Source organism: Oncorhynchus clarkii, chromosome 12, assembly GCF_045791955.1.
Source record: "Oncorhynchus clarkii lewisi isolate Uvic-CL-2024 chromosome 12, UVic_Ocla_1.0, whole genome shotgun sequence".
NCBI lineage: Eukaryota > Metazoa > Chordata > Actinopteri > Salmoniformes > Salmonidae > Oncorhynchus > Oncorhynchus clarkii.
Window position 1 is genome coordinate 30,978,489 of NC_092158.1, and position 21,511 is coordinate 30,999,999.

Sequence of the window (21,511 nt, forward strand, 5' to 3'; positions counted from 1 at the left end):
TTCCGGCTACACCATGGTGCTACCCCACAGAGTGCTGCTGAGGCTACTGTAGACCTTCATTGCAAAACAGTGTGTTTTAATAAATTATTTAGTGATGTGAATATATTTAGTATAGTTCTATCTAAAAAGGATAATTTTTTAAATGTGTCACTGTTTTTATTTTTATGAAATTCACAGAGGATGGTCCTCCCCTTGCTCCTCTAAGAAGCCTCCATTGATAGACAAACAAAACAAGGATAGCAATTCAAATGATGTATATACAAATTTAATAAAAGGGAAACACTGCCATTTATTAAGATAACTAAGTTATTGCAGGGACATGTGGTGTGGGAGAGCCATTGTCTTTACACTGTACCACTCAGGGGGGGGGGGGGGGGGTATTTGATGTAGACATCCCCCACACTACCTCCTGGAGGTAGTGTGGGAGACATCTCTTATTAAAGAGAGGTTTGTTTGTATCTAGATCGTTCTCTTTACACTACCCAAGTATCTCTCCTGGACATAGTTTGTCTTCAAAAGTTATGTAGTGTAAAGAGGCCCTTAGCCTGTTGGACCTGGGTGCTGTTCATCCTCATGGTGCTGAAGCGTTGACCGCAGCGCTGTTAACATTTATGACGTTGAAAAACTGACGTGAAGCTGTTCACGGCCGTGGGTGCTGAATCAGCATCGATCTTTTTGCTTTCAGCGCTGACTACCGTGCAGGCTGCTTGATGCATAGCCCACAGAATGTGCAAAACCCATAAAACCCATACAGGGAGTGACCAACAGGTGTCGCAAACGCTCTGATGAAAACATGATTGAATAAATCTGTCAATGGTCAGAAGGGATACCGCATTGAATAATTAAAAAATGTTAGGTATGGAAATTGAATGATCTGACTCACAAAAATATAATCCGTAGATGTCTGGTCTTATTTTCTCTTTTTGACTAGTTAAGGGGTATATTTCTGTAAGTACATATAACGGCTAAATAGAACACGACTTAGCCTAATTGGCTAACTTGGATATGTATTGATCAGTCCATCGATGGTAAAACATGCGATCTAAAATAGCCAATATTTCTGTTTTTTTAGTAGGCCTACAGTAAACAAGAACCCGAGATCCTGTATTTTATGATAATTAACCTTAACTGAACGCAATGTCCTTTCAGTTTTGCCCCACTATCAATCTCAAGACCCAAACAGTCATTTGACTGACGTTTCAATAGAAGTGTGCAGCAGATGAACATGCATAGAGGAGCATCAATGTGACAGTCAATGCAGAGTAGTAGTAGGCCAGGCTACAGTAAACAGACGGAGTAGGAGTGGGCATAATACTCCATCCACCAAGCAGCATAGGCTGGCTATAGGGACCAGTGCAGGCGTCACTCGCCGCATGTGCCAGTCTGTGTGTGCTCGCAGACGTGAGAAAAGGTGGATTTATAGAAATAACATATGTTCAAATTAGCTCGCTTTTTCTGAACGCACGCGCGTTGGATGCTTCACTATATGGAAACGATGAGAAGGAAAATAGTAATGTGGCTATAATAAATGAATAACCTGCTCGTTTTAGTGGGGGTGATTTTAAGCAAGCAAAACAAGAGACCTGCCTAGTAATGGAGAACGAGGCTGCGGAGCTGCTACAGCAGCAGCAGAGCTACGAGGACGTTCGGAAAAGCGGGTATCTCCGCAAGCAGAAATCTATGCACCGGCGATTCTTCGTTTTGAGGGAAGCCACGGAACAGGGCCCTGCCCGTCTAGAATATTATGAGAATGAGAAGAAATTCCAAAGCAAGTCACCTGTCCCGAAAAAAGCGCTGAATCTGGAGACTTGCTTCAACATCAACAAGCGGGCGGATTCCAAGAACAAGCACATGATAGTGATGTATACCCGCGGGGAGAGCTTTGCCATTGCAGCAGACAGTGAGGAGGTCCAGAATGAATGGTACCAGGCCATGCTGGACCTTCAGTGGAAATGTAAGCCATAGTACAAGGGTTTACTATACATGCTCAATTTTCCCCTTGCGCGTTTAGTCTGCATGGGCCAATGTTGGTCTAGCCATTCTGGATTGACATCCATTTGACATTTACATCTGTAACGCGACATCATGTTAAGGTATCCTTTATAGCCCATCACACGTGTGATGCTCTTTGTAGTGTGTGTATATATATATATATATATATATATATAGTACATTGAATACAGAATATTGCTATTATAAATCAAGATATGAGCAGGTGCATGGCAGTTCAAATGGGGTGGTGGACCACTGCTGCACGCGCACTGTCTCAGCAGTATAATAACCATAATAATAATGTTTTTCATCATTTAAATTTTCCTGCATGTTACCCTACAACATTATTGCAAACGTGCATGAACCAGCATATGGAATTGTTGTATTCTTATTTGCGACCAAATAGGCTGCAGGACGCCATCATTCATAGCGCATAGTCTAGGCTACTGCAGAGGATGCAGCCGAGTAGTCCGCTGTATGTTTTTATTTTTCTACACATAATTCTGCACGTCGTGCGCATAACCTACATTTCTGTGCTATGGCGTTGGCTGGCATGGGGGAGAGCCGCAGCATCTCCGTGTTTTCATTTGGAAACGGGTTTCTATTCGTTTCCGTCGTGTTTAAAGTAGGTTGTTATGCTGTGACACTAACTCCCACTGCTATCGTTTCAGTAGTAATATGATATAAAAAAATAAAATAATGATTGTAATAATGTGGCACATCATTTCCTCAACATTACGTTTGTCTTTATTGTAAGGGCGTAGATATTGTATTTTCTATTTATATAGGCATATGCAATTGGGTCGTTCCACTAATTGGGTACCTTTTAAGTAGTGTAACTTGGTCCCAAAAACGTTTGATATTACCTAATTTTAACATCGTCAAAGAGCACATGTTCAACTTAATAAGAAACGTTTTTTCCATCTCAAGAGGTTAAATAAAAAAAAAGACTATATTAATTGTTTCGTTGAACAACCCAATTTAAGATACACTATAGAGAACAAGGCTACACTAACACATATGTTGGTTTCTTGAGTGGAGCATGAATGTTGCTAGATGAAACATATCTGGAGTTACAATGTTGATGGTCAGTAATAACTTTGTAATTAGAGTATTGACACCTTGTAGGTTATAAAGATTGATAATTTTCATGACTATAAACAGTCTTTATTGCACCAACCCAATAATGTTAAAGAAATGGTTTTGAAAAATATGCCTTATTCAAACAATATTAAATGTCACTCCACCACATGCTCTTAACCATCATGCAGGGTTTTTGTTATATGATACTGTCTTCAAAAATAGTGTTTTATGAATGCGTTCATGCAACAACACCTGCCTGCGTGAATAATGGGGCTAGTAATGTGTCTCTCACATGGACAGCGATTTTTAAGCCAGTTAAGGTGCGGCGTTTCTAAATGTGCTGTATGTGCTACAACTGACGTTCCTTCTGACCTTGACACCATAGGAATATTGTATACAATATTTTGGTCTCCTGTCTGTCAACCGTCATAATGTTCTGTCTCTCTGTGTGTGTCTCTCTCTGTCTCTACACTGTATATCTCTTTGCATAGTTTTTTGTCTTGCTGTGTATTGATATGTGTCTTTGTTGTGATTCTCTGCAGGTAAAAGCCCAGAGAATTGTGGCAGTGGTGGGGAGTGTGGACTCCCCTCTCCTCCAGGCCCAGCTTTTAAGGAGGTGTGGCAGGTCAAGGTGTGGCCTAAAGGGCTTGGCCAGGCCAGAAACCTAGTGGGCATCTACCGGCTGTGCCTGACCGACAAGACGGTCAACTTCGTCAAGCTCAACTCTGACATGGCCACCGTGGTCCTACAGCTGATGAATGTGCGTCGCTGCGGCCACTCTGAGAACTTCTTCTTCATTGAAGTGGGCCGCTCGGCCATGACGGGGCCTGGGGAGTTCTGGATGCAGGTGGAGGACTCGGTGGTGGCCCAGAACATGCATGAGACCCTGCTGGAGGCCATGAAGGCTCTGAGCGAGGAGTTCCGCCAGCGCAGTAAGTCCCAGTCTGTGGGAGCTACAGCTGGAGGTGGCACCGCCTCCAACCCCATCAGTGTCCCCACCCGCCGCCACCACCCCAACCTACCCCCCAGCAAGGTGGGCTTCGGCAGACGATCCCGGACCGAGACCCCTGGAGCAGGTGGGGCCAGCTGCACCAGCACTTCACCCACACCACGCAACGGATTCCCCAGGGCGCGTACAGCCAGCATCGGGGGAAGGATGGAGGAGGGTGGAGGTGGACCCAGGGGGGCATGGGCAAGTTCCAGTCCCAGCCTGAATGGATCCTGTTCCACTACACCCACCCTGAGACCCAAGCCCACCAGAGCTCCAACCCCAGCTAAGATCACTCTCAGCCTGGCCCGCTACACCCCCAACCCAGCCCCCTCCCCAGCCCCAAGCCTCTCCTCCAGCTCTGGTCATGGCTCAGAGTGTGGACTAGTTGGAGGGGCAATGGGAAATGTAGCCATTTCCTCTTACACCCGTGTCCCTCAAAGAGTCTCTGTGTCGGGCTCCCCTAGTGACTATGGCTCCTCAGACGAGTATGGCTCCAGCCCTGGAGAGCACTCCCTGCTTGTCCCCAGTCTGCCAGCAGGGTCCCATGGGGGGATGGGACACCATGCTCATGGAGAGAGCTCTTCCAGCTACATAGTGATGGGCCAGAGAGAGAGCCTCCCTGGGTCCCATCAGCGTCCTCAGGGCCGCAGGATGCTGCGGCGCTCCTCCAGCAGGGAGTGTGAGGCAGAGCGCAGACTCCACAGCAAGAGGTCCTCCCTGCCCCTGGCTGCCCACGAACGCCTGGCCCCTCGTAGGAAGGAGGAAGAGGATGAGGATGAAGAGTACACTGTCATGTCGCAGAGTATTAGCAGGGATGCCTTTGTGTCACAACGTGGATCAGGGGGCTCGGCAGCAGGGGGCTCGGCAGTGGCAGTCGTGGTTGGGGAGACCCGGGCGAGGGCTGATGGGGTCCGAGGAGAGGTGGGAGGAGGAGGAGGGGCACCAGTGGACAGTGGCTACATGGCCATGTTACCCAGAGTGACAGCTTCTCCTGTTTCCCTCTCTCTATCTGTGGCCGTGTCTGACGTCGGTGCCAAACCTGGGGCTGATGATGAGTACATGGCCATGACTCCCAACAATAGTGTGTCTCCCCCCCAGCACATCTGCCTGCCTGTCTCAGAGGGCTACATGGTCATGTCCCCCAATAGCAGCTGCTCCCCAGACTTGCATGGAATGGCCATGTGGGGGAGCAGGGGCAGCATGGAGAGCCGAGCTGGCAGTGACTACATGAACATGTCTCCTATTAGCATCCGCTCAGCTTGCAGCACACCCCCCTCCCAACCTGAACAGAACCAGTTACAACCCAAGATGGTCTACTCCTACTTCTCTCTGCCACGGTCCTACAAACACACACTCTCTACACGCTTCGAAGATGACTTAGATCAAGGGAAAAGAAAGGAGGGGGGTCATCATGACCACGACGGTCCTGGAAATCGGGGTGGACAAGTGGACTACAGCAAGAGGGACACAGCCACAGTTGGCCCTGCAGGAGGCTGTCAACTCTCCCTCTCCTCTTCCTCCTTCTCTTCCAGCTCAGCTAGCAGTGAGAGCCTGGATGATAGGCCAAAATCAGTGGCAACAGGGGGAGGGCTACGACTAACAAGAACAGGGACAGGGTTCAGGAATGGCGGGTTCAGGAATGGGGGAGCACGCTCAAAGGACGGATCCTATCAGCAAAAACGTGCATCGCATGGCCCAGGGGGACAGCAGATGAAGCCTCGTCCCCTCAGTGTGTCGGTGGACATGTCTAAAGCTAACACTTTGCCAAGGGTTAAGGAGAATCTCCTTCCCACAGTGCCTCAGAGCCCTGGGGATTATGTCAGCATAGTGGTCAGGGGTGGTGACATGGGGTGCAGGAGAAGAGACCAGTGGGGGCCAGAGCATGGACTGTCAGTGACCCATGGAACCCAGAGGCCCCTGCACCGTCCAGCTCTCTGCCACAGTGGCTCCACCAACCTCCCCCGCAGCTTCTCTGTACCTCTGGCCACCTCCGCTGCCTCTGCTGAGTACGTCAACATGGACTTGGGGATGGGGAACTCCCCTTGCCCATCCCCCCGGAGCCCTGTTAAATCACCTTTCAGCCTGCCCCCAGCCATCGCCCCGAAGCCCCGAGTTTTGGCCCGTAGTAGGCCCTCTCCTAGGGCAGCAGAGGGCAATGTAGGTGGGCATAGGGCGGCAGTGCCAACAGACTTACTTACATCATATACAGACTACACAGAGATGGCCTTCAGCGTGGGTTCAGTGCCTAACCCTGCAGCGCCTGCCATGCACGCTGCCCAAAGATCATCAATGGAGCAGGAAACAGGCTTGGTCTTTCCCTCAGAAAAGTCCTATTCATCTCCTGCCCAGAAGCAAAGCAGCAGGCTGGCCAGAGACAGGGTTGACAGGGGCGACCAACTGGGACGGAGACGCCACCGCTCTGAGACCTTTATCATGACTCCTCCCTCTCTCCCCTTCCACCTATCCTCCTCAGGCTCCTTGTTCTTGGAGATTGCCCAGGCAGCATCGCCTCATCGGCACGGAGGGCTGGAGGGGGGTTCACCGTGGGAGAATGCACAGGCAGCTATGTCTCAATGTGCCATTCCTGCTGCACCTGTAGCCCAGGCTTCATCCTCTGGGTCTGCTGAACAAGGCCTTAACTATATTGATCTGGACCTGGCCATTAAGGACAGCTCTCAGGCTGGACTGGAGGGGGGAGCCACCATCCCCCACAACGTCTTCACATCCGTCCACAGTGGGGTAGTTGGGGGAGGCATGACTGGTTTGGGGAACAACCCTGGCTATGCCAGTATTGATTTCTGCAAATCAGAGGAGTTGAGAGCACATCATCAGAGCAGCAGGAAAGATGTAAAAGGTAAATGTACTCTATCTGTTTTCACCAAATGCACACAGAAATTAGTATGTTAGCTATCAAAAATATGATCAGTAGTAGAAATCTTTGTTATTCTGTGTGATGGAATACATTTCTGGCACACAATTGCTTCAGTGTTGGCTGGCCTCCTAAAATGACTGCTTGAGTTGAAAAATACATCTTATTTCACCATCAGAGTTTGCAAGGGTATTTACACATAGGGAAGCATGTACAGTTTTCAACCACTCCACAAATTTGTTGTTAACAAACTATATTTTTGGCAAGTCGGTTAGGACATCTACTTTGTGTGTGACACAAGTCATTTTTCCAACAATTGTTTACAGACAGATTATTTCACTTGTCATTCACTGCATCACAATTCCAGTGGGTCAGAAGTTTACATACACTAAGTTGACTGTGCCTTTAAACAGCTTGGCAAATTCCAGAAAATTATGTCATGGCTTTAGAAGCTTCGGATAGGCTAATTGACGTAATTCGAGTCAATTGGAGGTGTACCTGTGGATGTATTTCAAGGCCTACCTTCAAACTCAATGCCACTTTGCTTGACATCATGGGAAAATCAAAAGAAATCAGCCAAGACCTCAGAAAAAAAATTGTAGACCTCCACAAGTCTGGTTCATCCTTGGGAACAATTTCCAAATTCCTGAAGGTACCACGTTCATCTGTACAAACAATAGTTAGCAAGTACAAACACCATGGGACCACACAGCCGTCATACCGCTCAGGAAGGAGATGCATTCTGTCTCCTAGAGATAAACGTACTTTGGCGCGAAAAGTGCAAATCAATCACAGAACAACAGCAAAGGACCTTGTGAAGATGCTGGAGGAAACAGGTACAAAAGTATCTATATCCACAGTAAAAATAGATCTATATCGACATAATCTGAAAGGCCGCTCAGCAAGGAAGAAGCCACTGCTCCAAAACCGCTTTAAAAAAGCCAAACTACGGTTTGCAACTGCACATGGGGACAAAGATCGTACTTTTTGGAGAAATGTCCTCTGGTCTGATGAAGCAAAAATAGAACTGTTTGGCCATAATGACCATCGTTATGTTTGGAGAAAAAAGGGGGAGGCTTGCAAGCCGAAGAACACCATCCCAACCGTGAAGCACAGGGGTGGCTGCATCATGTTTGAGGGTGCTTTGCTGCAGGAGGGACTGGTACACTTCACAAAATAGAGGGCATCATGAGGCAGGAAAATTATGTGGATATATTGAAGTAACATCTCAAGACATCAGTCAGCAAGTTAAAGCTTGGTCGCAAATGGGTCTTCCAAATAGACAATGACCCCAAGCATACTTCCAAAGTTGTGGCAAAATGGCTTAAGGACAACAAAGTCAAGGTATTGGAGTGGCCATCACAAAGCCCTGACCTCAATCCTCTAGAAAACTTGTGGGCAGAACTGAAAAAGCATGTGTGAGCATGGAGGCCTACAAACCTGACTCAGTTACACTAGCTTTGACAGGAGGAATGGGCCAAAATGCACCCAATTTCTTGTGGGAAGCTTGTGGAAGGCTACCCGAAACGTTTGACCCAAGTTAAACAATTTTAAGGCAATGCTACCCAATACTAATTGAGTGTATGTAAACTTCTGACCCACTGGGAATTTGATGAAAGAAATAACAGCTGAAATAAATAATTCTCTCTACTATTATTCTGACATTTCACAATCTTTAAATAAAGTGGTGATCCTAACTGACCTAAGACAGGGATTTTTTACTAGGATTAAATGTCAGGAATTGTGAAAACTGAGTGTAAACGTGTTTGGCTAAGGTGTATGTAAACTTCCGACTTCAACTGTAACACCAACAATCCTTCTCAAACGACCTCAAACAAACCCTGTCACCTTTTTGTCCATCTATGAGAGGTTGTCGAGACCAGTGGTTCCCAAACTTTTTATAGTCCCGTTCCCCTTCAAACACTTAACCTCCGGCTGCATACCCCCTCTAGCACCAGGGTCAGCGCATTCGCAAATGTTATTTTTTGACATCATTGTAAGCCTTCCACACACACAATATACTATACATTTATTAAACATAAGAATGAGTGTGCGTTTTTGTCACAACCCGGCTCGTGGCAAATGACAAATAGCTCCTATTGGACCAGGGAGCAAATAATAACAAAATAATAATCAATAATTTTGCTCTTTTTTTCTCCATCTTACATAGAAAACCTTATTTGTTAATCGAAAATTGTGAATAACTCACCATAGGTTAATGAGAAGGCTGTGCTTGAAAGGATGCACATAACTCCGCAATGTTGGGTTGTATTGGAGAGGATCTCAGTCTTAAATAATTTTCCACACACAGTCTGTGCCTGTATTTAGTTTTCATTCTAGTGAGGGCCGAGAATCCACTCTCACATAGGTGCGTGGTTGTAAAGGGCATCAGTGTCTTAACAGCGGGATTTGCCAAGGCAGGATACTCTGAGCGCAGCCCAATCCAGAAATCTGGCAGTGACTTCTGATTATGTTCAATTTTCACAGAACTGCTTGTTGCAATTTCGATGAGGCTCTCTTGTTCAGATTTCGGTAAGTGGACTGGAGGCAGGGCATGAAAGGGATAACGAATCCAGTTGTTTGTGTCATCCGTTTTGGGAAAGTACCTGCGTAATTGCGTACCCAACTCACTCAGGTGCTTCGCTATATCATGTTTGACATTGTTCGTAAGCTTGAGTTAATTTGCACAAAAACAAATCATACAGTGATGGAAAGACCTGTGAGTTGTCCTTGTTAATACAGACAGAGAAGAGCTCCAACTTCTTAATCATAGCCTCAATTTTGTCCCGCACACTGAATATAGTTGCGGAGAGTCCCTGTAATCATAGATTCAGATCATACAGGCGAGAAAAAACATCACCCAGATAGGTCAGTCATGTGAGAAACTCGTCATCATGCAAGCGGTCAGACATGTGAAAATTATGGTCAGTAAAGAAAACTTTAAGCTCGTCTCTCAATTTACGAAACGTGTCAATACTTTGCCCCTTGATAACCAGCACACTTCTGTATGTTGTTAAAGCGTTACATTGTTGCTTCCTATATCATTGCATAGTGAAGAAAATACACGAGAATTCAGGGGCCTTGCTTTAACAAAGTTAACAATTTTCACTATAGTGTCCAAAACATCTTTCAAGCTGTCAGGCATTCCCTTGGCAGCAAGAGCCTCTTGTGGATGCTGCAGTGTACCCAAGTGGTGTCGGGAGCAACTGCTTGCACACGTGTTACCACTATGTCTCCCTGTCATAGCTTTTGCACCATCAGTACAGCAGCTACGTTTTGCTACATACGGACCGTTAGTGTAACAGTTAATGTGATTGAATGTTAATTATTTGACTAGGCTACCTGTATATGACATTGTGTTGTTATTTCACTGAACACACGATGGTTTAATTTTATTTTTGGCAGTGAAACGAGGCTACTCGGGCGAGAAAAAAACCTCACCCAAATGTATAGCCCCGTTAGAAAATATAAATGGGTTGTTTGAAAATGTGAAGAAAAAAAAGTATATATATACAGTATATATATATATATATATATATATATATATATATATATATATATATATATATATATATATGTAAGTATTTATATATATATATATTTTAATGTGAATCCCATTTTATTTTGGCGTTCCCCCGACGGTATTGCGTCGGGGGTACTTATTCCCCAGTTTGGGAATACCTGGTCTAGACAATTGATTGTGCTGGGTCATGAAAGCTAAAGTGTAGCCCATTGATGGCTGGAGAAATAAGGGCTTTCATTGTACAGGGGTTACAATAAGATCTGTGTGGCACTCAACTATGATTTAGCATTATTAACATTGGTTGCCTTTTTAACACAGCAGAGGTTGTCATTTGTAAACTAGGACTGTTTTAGTTTGTAAAAACTTGATAAAGGCTAACCCTGGCCCCACCACCCCTGGATTACACAGGGATTAGATTGGGGAGGGGGACAAATACACACCAGGTTTACCTCCCCATTAATTCTAACCAAATCCAATGAAGGAATTCTTACTTCTGGAGAAACGCACACAAAAGAGTTTAAGAGTTAATGTTTTGTTGTAACCCTTACCCTCTTAGCTGTTTTTCATGAGGATTGCCGTTATAAAAGCTTGTGTTACTGTTGTAAGGACACCATCTTCTACAGTGTTTACCGCTGGTGTAATTAATGAACACTTCTCACGTCAAGGAGAGCCTTTGGGTGATGCACCGTAAGCCGTGTATAAAGAACTGAAGTGGAATACAGGTTAGGTTACATGACATCATCCTTTAGCATTCTTCAATCGGATGACTGAAGTTGAACCATAAACTATGACATGTCTGGTGGTCAGCAGGCTGTACATCTAACCATGCCCTGACCAGTGTCAGTGGTCTTCGTCACCTGTGGTAGAGATTGTTTGCTGTCAGTGTATGTCAAAGGATTACTCATGAGCCCTGTGTCAGCAGCATGTACACAGTGTGTTACAGAGCCTGGAGAAAGGAGCCAGATATTTTGGGTTCTTTGATTTTGCTTACGTCAAAGGAAGTCTTATTCCCTTTGTTTCCTTAGTGATGCCAATGAAAGTGTTGTTGTTTTCACTCTGCTCCCCATTGCCCAGTTCTACTGAGCATATTCTCTCTTTTTCATTTCCTCCTTGTTGTGAAACCATTTCCTTAACCCCAAGGTGCTTATCCTTCAGTGTGTGATTAAACAGCCCAGTCAGCTCTTGTGTGGTAACAACAATTACCAAGCATAAAGTGGTTACTCCTCTTAGTGCAATGTTCAGTTCCTCACCCAGCCAGATACACTTGATTTATGGATCTTTGTTTTTGCCCTAAAGCGTTCAGCCATGTCTGATGTGTACATTGGCTTCCCGTCTGTGAGAAGTGTTGAGCTGCCTTCCAGGCTGAGATTTGTATAGCTGCCTGCCAGGCTCAGGGTTGTCTATAGAGAGTCTTTCGTAATCACAAGTGGGCGTTCAGAGAGTGAAGCCAATTGATTTGTCTACTGGTAATGAGCCATTTCAGATGGGTGGAGGTGGAGGGGTCAGGATTGTGGCCAGGTGTTTGTGTTGATGTGTGGGTGGCTTGTTGGCTTTAGACTTTCACGTGGCAAATGCTGTAGGATGTTTTTGTGTGTGTGTGTGTGTGTGTGTGTGTGTGTGTGTGTGTGTGTGTGTGTGTGTGTGTGTGTGTGTGTGTGTGTGTGTGTGTGTTATATAGAAATGGAAGCCAGAGTGTATTTATATGATCCAATGACTGGAGAATTTATGTTTATCAAAGGGAACAAAACTACATTGCAATGGAGGATGATGCAAGAGGTGAGAGAGGTTTATGGATTAACATTGTCATCTGTCCACTCTGGTTGAAGGTATACAGTTTATTAGGTACACCCATCTAGAACCTGGTCAGACCCCCCTTGCCTCCAGAACATCCTGAATTATTCGGGGAATTCTACAAGGTGTCGGAAATATTCCACAGTGATGTTGGTCCATTCTAACAGAGTCATGTTTCGGAGGACTCATGACTCCTGATCTTCGCCTCGCCCGAGTCCGTAGGGGAGTTGCAGCGATGGGACAAGACTGTAAAAATACCAATTAGATATCACAAAAGGGGTACAAAGTACACAAAAAAATGTATTTAAAAAAATGTAATAGATGGTGGTACATTTATGCTGTGAACACCCATTCCATCGCATCCCAAAGATGCTCTGTTGCGTTGAGGTCTGGGGACTGTGCAGGCTGCTTAAGTACACTAAACTCGGTGTCATGTTCCAGGCAATGTTTTTCCACTCCTCAATTGTCCAGCTTTGGTGATCACATGTCCTCTGGAGACGCTTCTTCTTGTTTTTAGCTGATAAGAGTGGAACCCGGTGTGGTCGTCTGCTGCAATAGCCCATCCATGAAAAGGAAAGGAAAAGGGGGATACCTAGTCAGTTGTACAACTGAAGGATCAACGAGTTGTGCATTCCAAAATGCCGTTCTGCACACCACTGTTGTACTGTGCTGTTAGTTGTCTGTTTGTGACCTGCCTGTTATGCACGATTCTTGCCATTCTCCTTCGACCTCTCACGAACGAGCTGTTTTCGCCCACAACACTGCCGCAGACTGGATGTTTTTTGTTTGTTGCACCATTCTCTGTAAACCTTAGACACTGTCTTGCGTGAAAAGCGCAGCAGGGTGGCCGTTTCTGAGAAACTGGATCGACAATCATACCACACTCAAAGTCACTTAGGTCACTCCTTTTGCCCATTTTAACGTTCAATCAAACAGTAACTGAATGCTTCAATGCCAGTCTGCCTGCTTTATATAGCAAGCCACGGCCACGTGACTCACTGTCTATAGGAGAAATCAATTTTCGTGAACCAGGTGGTGTACCAATAAACTGGCCTGTGAGTGTAAATAGTGAGGGATGAATAGTTAGTTTTTAGTTAGTTTATGGATGTTGAAATATTGAGTTTTTATGGGAACAGAATGCAGATTCTTTGTTAACAGATGAAATATGAGCGAGAGAATAGAGATGAGAACTCTTGAGAAGGGAGGTACGGAGGACGAAGAAGGCCTTGTTCCAGCTCTTTACAACAGTGCTTGTGTTGAGAGTTCCAGCACTGACTAAGGTCACTATACAAGCAGTAATGTAACAGTAGCAGTGGAGGAGGCAGATGGGGCTGTTGAGCAGAACAGAACAGAACCACTCCAACCTGAGGTTGAGTCATCAGGTCTTTTGTATGTGCTTCCTGTGATGTAGAAGAGTAGTGGGGGACCGTAGGCTACTCATGGTGGTGGAGGCCCAATGCCATGCTTATAAACCTCTTTGAAAACTGTTTCTTCAGACTTGACAAATAAAATGTATTTTTAAAAATTCATGATCATTTGATTTGGCCACATTATAAGGAGTCCCCTGTTTTTTTGTTGGCTCATATTTAGTGTAGCAGGAGTGGAATGTGTTGTGTTGTTGTTGCCACGACTGAAGCAATGACCAAGAATGCAAAGCGCCCCTTGTTTTGTGATTGGGCTGAGTGTTTACTCCCCTTTGCCGTCTTTGGATCCACTCTTTGTCCCCAAGCTGGTTGTTCCCAAGCAGAACCCTGATATCCTTCTGTTCTACTCTCTAGTGCTGCTCACAACCATCTGTGGTGTATTGGAAACCTTATTATTCAGAGTAACCAATCATAATAATTCCAAAAAGGGTTATGGTTTTAATTAACTAATAGTAATTGGGTCACTGCCCTCCAAAGATTGTGATTGGCTAATGAGATGCAAGGGAGGGGGTCACCTGGGAAGGCAGTAGGGTTATTAGTAGGGCTGAAGCAGCAAAGAGTGATGGCTAGCTGTGTTAACTGTGTGAATGTGAAATAAACGTGTTCCGTTGTTTTACAATTAGTGAAGTCTTGGAGTCATCAGTAAAGAACCCAGCATCTAAGATGTAACACCATCCACTCAAACACTTACGTGTGAGGTCATTAATCACAATGGTCCTATGAATATTCTCTTTTCTCCCTGAATTTTCTGTTGTTTTTGTGTCAATTAAAACAGCATTGTTTAAGTGATACACTCTGAGATGTAATGTTATTTTAGCTTTCAAAAGCCATGCTTTTGTAATGCTGAAAACAAGACAAAAATATCATTATTTGATGCAGCTTTCAAACATGTCACATAATGAAATGGGTGGGGGGAAGGGAGAGGGAGAGGGGGGATTCAGTCTAGCTCACTCTCAAACAGACTGAAAAGGAGACAGACAAAGGAGTTTCCCAGTGGCATTGTTAATGACCTGTGTACAGACAGCGAGGAAAACAAAAAACAAAATCTATTGATTGACATTACAGTTACGTGCGCGTGTGAGACAGATAGAGACAAAGAAAGAGATCTCCTTTTTTTCGGGCGTCTCAACCATTTTCCCATTAGGCTTCTGAGGTGATTGTAAATCCTAGATCCTAGACCTCTCCTTGATGGTACTGCTAGGATGTTTGTTAACACCCATATTTATTCTTCCTTTCTTTCAGAATGTTAATGATACATCTTCATGTGGACATTACTCCTGGGATTGAGCAGCACTGTCCAACACTCCTCCTTCTAACCATGGTGGGGTTGGTGGGCAACGGGAGGTTTCTCACTGGAAGAGGAGTAACAGAGGTGAAGATATACCCATCAAATCATCATTAACTATTTTGTCATCCTATCCAGTTGTTGCTATCCAATACTAATGTGTGCCAAAAAACTGCTGGTTATAACCAACACGACATGGTTATTTGAGGTAGAAAAATCTAGCCAATCAAGAGTGATTACAGCAACTCCAACCAACAACAAGGATCTAATGATATTTTGTTTATTTTTCCTAAGCATAAACTTCATGGAAATTGTTATAAAAATGTGAAATAGTATAAAGGTGCATACAGAAAACAATATAGTATAAGCTACAAAAATATAGAAATATATATATTATACTTTTTAAAAAGTGCCTAATTTTTGGAGTGTAGCCATTCTTACACAGGGAATGTTGAACAGGTCTGTTAGAAGGGAAAATATGTTGGTCTTGAATATAATTTTGTTAAGAATATTGTGAATACTGTATGTTGAAAATGTAATATAAAGTTATATAGTAAGAATAATCAAACTGCCTTACCGTGTTTGTGAAAGTACTTAAAGAATAGCCTCGTTTTACTTTATGCTGTGCCTCATGCTTCAGTCACAATGAAGGCTCTCGTTCTCTCACTTTCCTGCCTGAACCCTACCAGCTGGATCTCAGCCAACAACCAATGCTGCATAAAGACACACACACACACACACACACACACACACACACACACACACACACACACACACACACACACACACACACACACACACACACACACACACACACACACACACACACACACACACACACACACACACACACACACACACACACACACACACTTTAATAGTCCTACATGTGGTCCAGCTGAGTAGATGAGGTTGATAGTAGTCACATTTACTGCTGAGATACTTGTGTTTGCCAGAACATTATTACACAAACAGGCTGAGAAGGGGATTGGATGTCTTATCAATGTGATTAAAGATTCCTGTATGGCATGTGTGTGTGCAAGAGCATGATTAGAGTGGAGATGGATATCAATTAATTATGATATTTCCAGACCACATGATGGCTTCCCACAGCCTGTCAATTACCAACAGGGTAACTTTCATTTATTTCATAATAATATTCATCCCTTAATCACTTGCTTGTTAAAGGGGCAATCTGCTGTTGCTACATCCATTTTTGGACTTATAAATTGATGATATGTGCCCACTGATTCTTAAAGAATTGAACTTAGAATTGCCTCATGAGCTTCGTTCCTCTGTCGTGTCTCATCAGAACCCCAAATATAAGCTTGTTTTACTCCAACATTTGTAAGCAAAGTAAATGTAAGTAAACCGAACATGGTTAATACAATCATTTTGTTATCATGTATTAGTCCTTGCATCCATCGCTCTGTCTGAATTTGAGAGTGGTTACCTTTCTCCAGCCCCATCCCTCAGCTTCTTTTTTTTACTGAAACAAGGAAAACTCTTTGTTTCACCTGCTAAATGCTGCTTTAAGGTTCCCCCCTCTATATAACCACAGACAATTACAATCATATCACACACACGTCCCATGTAACCTGTTCCCAGATCTGTTTGTGCTTTCTTTCCAACTCCAAATGACCATAGGAGCTGGCACGATAGTAAAAACAGACCAGGCACCAGGGTACATCCTCTGTGTATCCCAAAAGACACTCAAGTGCCTGGCTGCCTGTGTTTTTTGGTGTCCTCACATTCTACCGGTTACCCTCACTCATTCTCACTAGGTTCCCATTCCCTTATATTTCCCTACCCCTCCTGTACCAGTCAGATTCTCTTGCAGAAAAACTATTGGTATTTTTGATGTGGTGGCACAGTTTTATGAAATCACTTTAGTGATTTGAACATAGCCCACCCATTAATGCTAGTGTCTTGTGCTTTAATGCAGAGAAATTTAGTGCCAAAATCCTGTATTACATAGACCAATGGATTACTCATACTTCACTATGGTAGACTTATGCTGTTGTTGCTCTTAAGTTCGTTTCAACATACAGGCTAATGGCATTGCTTAATGGGACTTTTATAATATGCCTTTCTTTCTTCTTCCCTTAAAATGATTCTTCTTAATTTGGGGATTTTCATTAGTGAGTTTCTCTTACCTCATAATCATGTCTAGAGACTCTGAACAGAAGTGACAGTTGGTTGTCTGAGAAGGGTTCAGGATCACACCTTAACTTCCCCAGGGCTGTCTGAGAAGGGTTCAGGATCACACCTTAACTTCCCCAGGGCTGTCTGAGAAGGGTTCAGGATCACACCTTAACTTCCCCAGTGCTGTCTGAGAAGGGTTCAGGATCACACCTTAACTTCCCCAGGGCTGTCTGAGAAGGGTTCAGGATCACACCTTAACTTCCCCAGGGCTGTCTGAGAAGGGTTCAGGATCACACCTTAACTTCCCCAGGGCTGTCTGAGAAAGGTTCAGGATCACACCTTAACTTCCCCAGGGCTGTCTGAGAAGGGTTCAGGATCACACCTTAACTTCCCCAGGGCTGTCTGAGAAAGGTTCAGGATCACACCTTAACTTCCCCAGGGCTGTCTGAGAAGGGTTCAGGATCACACCTTAACTTCCCCAGGGCTGTCTGAGAAAGGTTCAGGATCACACCTTAACTTCCCCAGGGCTGTCTGAGAAGGGTTCAGGATCACACCTTAACTTCCCCAGGGCTGTCTGAGAAAGGTTCAGGATCACACCTTAACTTCCCCAGGGCTGTCTGAGAAGGGTTCAGGATCACACCTTAACTTCCCCAGGGCTGTCTGAGAAGGGTTCAGGATCACACCTTAACTTCCCCAGGGCTGTCTGAGAAAGGTTCAGGATCACACCTTAACTTCCCCAGGGCTGTCTGAGAAGGGTTCAGGATCACACCTTAACTTCCCCAGGGCTGTCTGAGAAAGGTTCAGGATCACACCTTAACTTACCCACATGATGCTTCACTTAACCACCGTAGCTATGGAAAAGTCCAATCAAGAGCTTTGTATTTTACTGGGTATCGTTTTACCTCTCATTTTTTTTTGTGGTGTCTTTTAATGCCTTATTATTTTCTATATTAACTCTCACATGATACAACAGCTGTATAAAGGCGCTTTTTTAATCTAGAATAAACATAATTCTGTCAAGTCTGAATACTCTTTGTGTGGTGAACTGCAGAGATGTGTTCTCTGTGGCTGTAGTGTGTTCAGCATAACGCATAACGCCATACAAAGTGATGTAGAAATGAGACATATATATATATATATACTGAGACCCCTCATCATATTAAAATACATGCCAATAGTTGTGGGAAAAGGGTATGATATGTACAATCATGGTAATAATTCCTATTACCAAGGAGAGAGCTGTATACTTATTTCAATGCTATTAATATTACAATGACTGACAATGATGTATAATGTATTGTAAAGAGGAGAAGGGGCAGGATCTATGGGTATGTACAGTATTCTGTGTATAAGGGAGTAGGCTTCAGGGGAGGGATGTGGGCATGGGGTTCATGAAAATGTTATGGAAAAGATTTCTGTTCAAAACAGAATAATGCTGATGAGTCTTGCCTGTGGTGTAAACAATGTCACTTTGTTTCTTGGAAAAACGGAGGAATGAAATAGAAAGAACAAACTTTATTGTGTGTCGTGTCTGTTTCCTAGATCAATGGCAATGTTATTCAGATCAAATTCATTAGAGCCACTAAAGTGGTTCAACGTGTCAACAAACAAACCAGCCAGTCTAGACTGTAATAAGCCATCAGTGAGCCAGCTGAAATAAGGATATGCCTGGGGGACAGAGGGGTGCTGGTTGGCTGTACATGTTTATTATGCTCGTCTTCCTGAACACAGACAGTCACAATCCTTCCTACTGTATGCAACTTCATGACATCAGAGACTTCTGAATCCTCACAACATACACACTGGTTGGTAAGGACCGTGTAACGCACATATACACAGTTTTAGTCAATTTTTTATTTGCTAATTGTTTTACCTTTTACCTCTGCATTGCTAAGCATTTCACAGTAAAGTCTATACCTGTTGTATTCGGCGCACGTGACAAATAAAATTAGATATGATTCGATTTTGATTTATTCCCAAACCTACAGGATAATAGTACTTTATCTGAGTTGAAATTGAAATGTGATTAAGCATCAGATATAAACAGTGAGGAGATGACCTATTAATCATAAACACAGGACTTTGACATGTCTGGTCACTTTAAAATTGAACAAAGAGTGAAATAATCGTTTTTTTTCTTGTGAACACAGAACGTAGGCCTATTATGGACGAAGTTATCCAATAGGAAAAACAAGATGAGGGGATATACAATATATATTATATAACTGATGTTGACGTTTCAGCTCTGAGGCCTTTCTCAATACCAATCACAAAGTGATAATGACAAAGTTTGTTACGGATAAACTCATTTGACTCAATGTCTCAACATTACAGTTATATTTCTGCATAGACTCAAAGCATCTGGGTTTGGATTCAAATAAACATGTTTATTCGTTTTCAATGAGACGTGTTGGGATGTAAAACTCAGATGTTTCTGCCACATTTTGTTGTGCTTCAGCCATCATTTAAATGGTGATGAGAAGCCTAGCAAGCTTAACGTTTTCTCCATAGGTCTTCTTCTGCATGTACAGAAAACATGTGTGTAAGCATGTTTTATTCATGTTTTCTTGTCAACAGTATTTTTGCCTCGTTTGCAGACTTTATTGAATCTTTATGAATACATATAGCGCCATCTAGCGTACACTGACAAGCATTTACCCTGCAATGCAGGGTCGATTAAAGCCATGTAACTCCCCAAAGCAGGACATTTTATAGCTGGACAATCTTTTAAAACTTTTCTTTAAAATTCAAGGAAAATCTGATATCCTCTTTGAACAGAATGCGTTGCATCTCATTGATTTCCAGTTACATGTTGTGGAGAGGCCTTCCTCTCACACACCCACACCTGACTCTTCCTTTGGTCCAGGTTAATTGAGGGCTGGGATCCTCACATTCAGCCGCATATTCAGCATCCTCCTGAGGATCAAACAAAGGTAATAAAGGAAGTTATTAGGAAATATTTCCTTTAAAGGCCCAGTGCAGTCAAAAACATGATTTTTATATATATATTTCCACACAATGTGGTTGGAATAATATTGTGAAAACATACAATTATGATAATTCCCTTTCAGTGTAAGAGCTGTTTGAAAAGACCGACTGAAATTTTATGTCTGTTTTGGTGGAGTGGAGTTTGGCCTGCCTGGTGACAACACACATTTGTTAATAGACCAAAAAAAAGAGAGTTCCAAATCTTTGTGCCAAAAACAGATCGTTTTCAGGTTTCCCCTCCCAACTCAAACCACTCACAGACAGTCCTGAAACAATCTTGCTTGAGAAGTTGCTCTTTGCTAAGAAGCTATTTTTGTTTATTTTTGACAATTTTAATTGAAAACAATCACAGTAAGGCACTACTTAATTCGATTTTGAGATAATTAAAAAAAAATATATATATATACAGTGGGGCAAAAAAGTATTTAGTCAGCCACCAATTGTGCAAGTTCTCCCACTTAAAAAGATGAGAGAGGCCTGTAATTTTCATTATAGGTACACTTCAAAAATGACAAACAAAATGAGAAAAAAAATTCCAGAAAATCACATTGTAGGATTTTTAAGGAATTTATTTGCAAATTATGGTGGAAAATAAGTATTTGGTCACCTACAAACAAGCAAGATTTCTGGCTCTCACAGACCTGTAACTTCTTCTTTAAGAGGCTCCTCTGTCCTCCACTCGTTGCCTGTATTAATGGCACCTGTTTGAACTTGTTATCAGTATAAAAGACACCTGTCCACAACCTCAAACAGTCACACTCCAAACTTCACTATGGCCAAGACCAAAGAGCTGTCAAAGGACACCAGAAACAAAATTGTAGACCTGCACCAAGCTGGGAAGACTGAATCTGCAATAGGTAAGCAGCTTGGTTTGAGGAAATCAACTGTGGGAGCAATTATTAGGAAATGGAAGACATACAAGACCACTGATAATCTCCCTCGATCTGGGGCTCCACACAAGATCTCACCCCGTGGGGTCAAAATGATCACAAGAACGGTGAGCAAAAATCCCAGAACCACACGGGGGGACCTAGTGAATGACCTGCAGAGAGCTGGGACCAAAGTAACAAAGCCTACCATCGGTAACACACAACGCCGCCAGGGACTCAATCCTGCATTGCCAGACGTGTCCCCCTGTTTAAGCCAGTACATGTCCAGGCCCGTCTGAAGCTTGCTAGAGAGCATTTGGATGATCCAGAAGAAGATTGGGAGAATGTCATATGTTCAGATGAAACCAAAATATAACTTTTTGGTAAAAACTCAACTCGTCGTGTTTGAAGGACAAAGAATGCTGAGTTGCATCCAAAGAACACCATACCTACTGTGAAGCATGGGGGTGGAAACATCATGCTTTGGGGCTGTTTTTCTGCAAAGGGACCAGGACGACTGATCCGTGTAAAGGAAATAATGAATTGGGCCA

General features: G+C 43.6%; 1 protein-coding gene across 1 annotated transcript; it reads left to right on the forward strand.

Moving 5' to 3' along the window:
* Positions 1-1,572: 1,572 nt before the first annotated feature.
* On the forward strand, positions 1,573-14,987 carry LOC139421986 (insulin receptor substrate 1-B-like). The gene is made up of 3 exons (XM_071173127.1): positions 1,573-1,954; positions 3,618-6,920; positions 14,916-14,987. The coding sequence occupies exons 1-3, from the start codon at positions 1,594-1,596 to the stop codon at positions 14,921-14,923; spliced, it is 3,672 nt and encodes a 1,223-aa protein (XP_071029228.1). The 5' UTR covers positions 1,573-1,593; the 3' UTR covers positions 14,924-14,987.
* The last annotated feature ends 6,524 nt before the right edge of the window (positions 14,988-21,511 follow it).

What these genes read in the sequence shown, in the direction of transcription:
- LOC139421986 (XM_071173127.1), top strand. Translation starts at nt 1,594, where the DNA reads ATGGAGAACGAGGCTGCGGAGCTGCTACAGCAGCAGCAGAGCTACGAG. An exon ending in GCTGGACCTTCAGTGGAAAT is followed by an intron (nt 1,955 to 3,617) that starts GTAAGCCATAGT and finishes GATTCTCTGCAG; the next exon opens with GTAAAAGCCCAGAGAATTGT.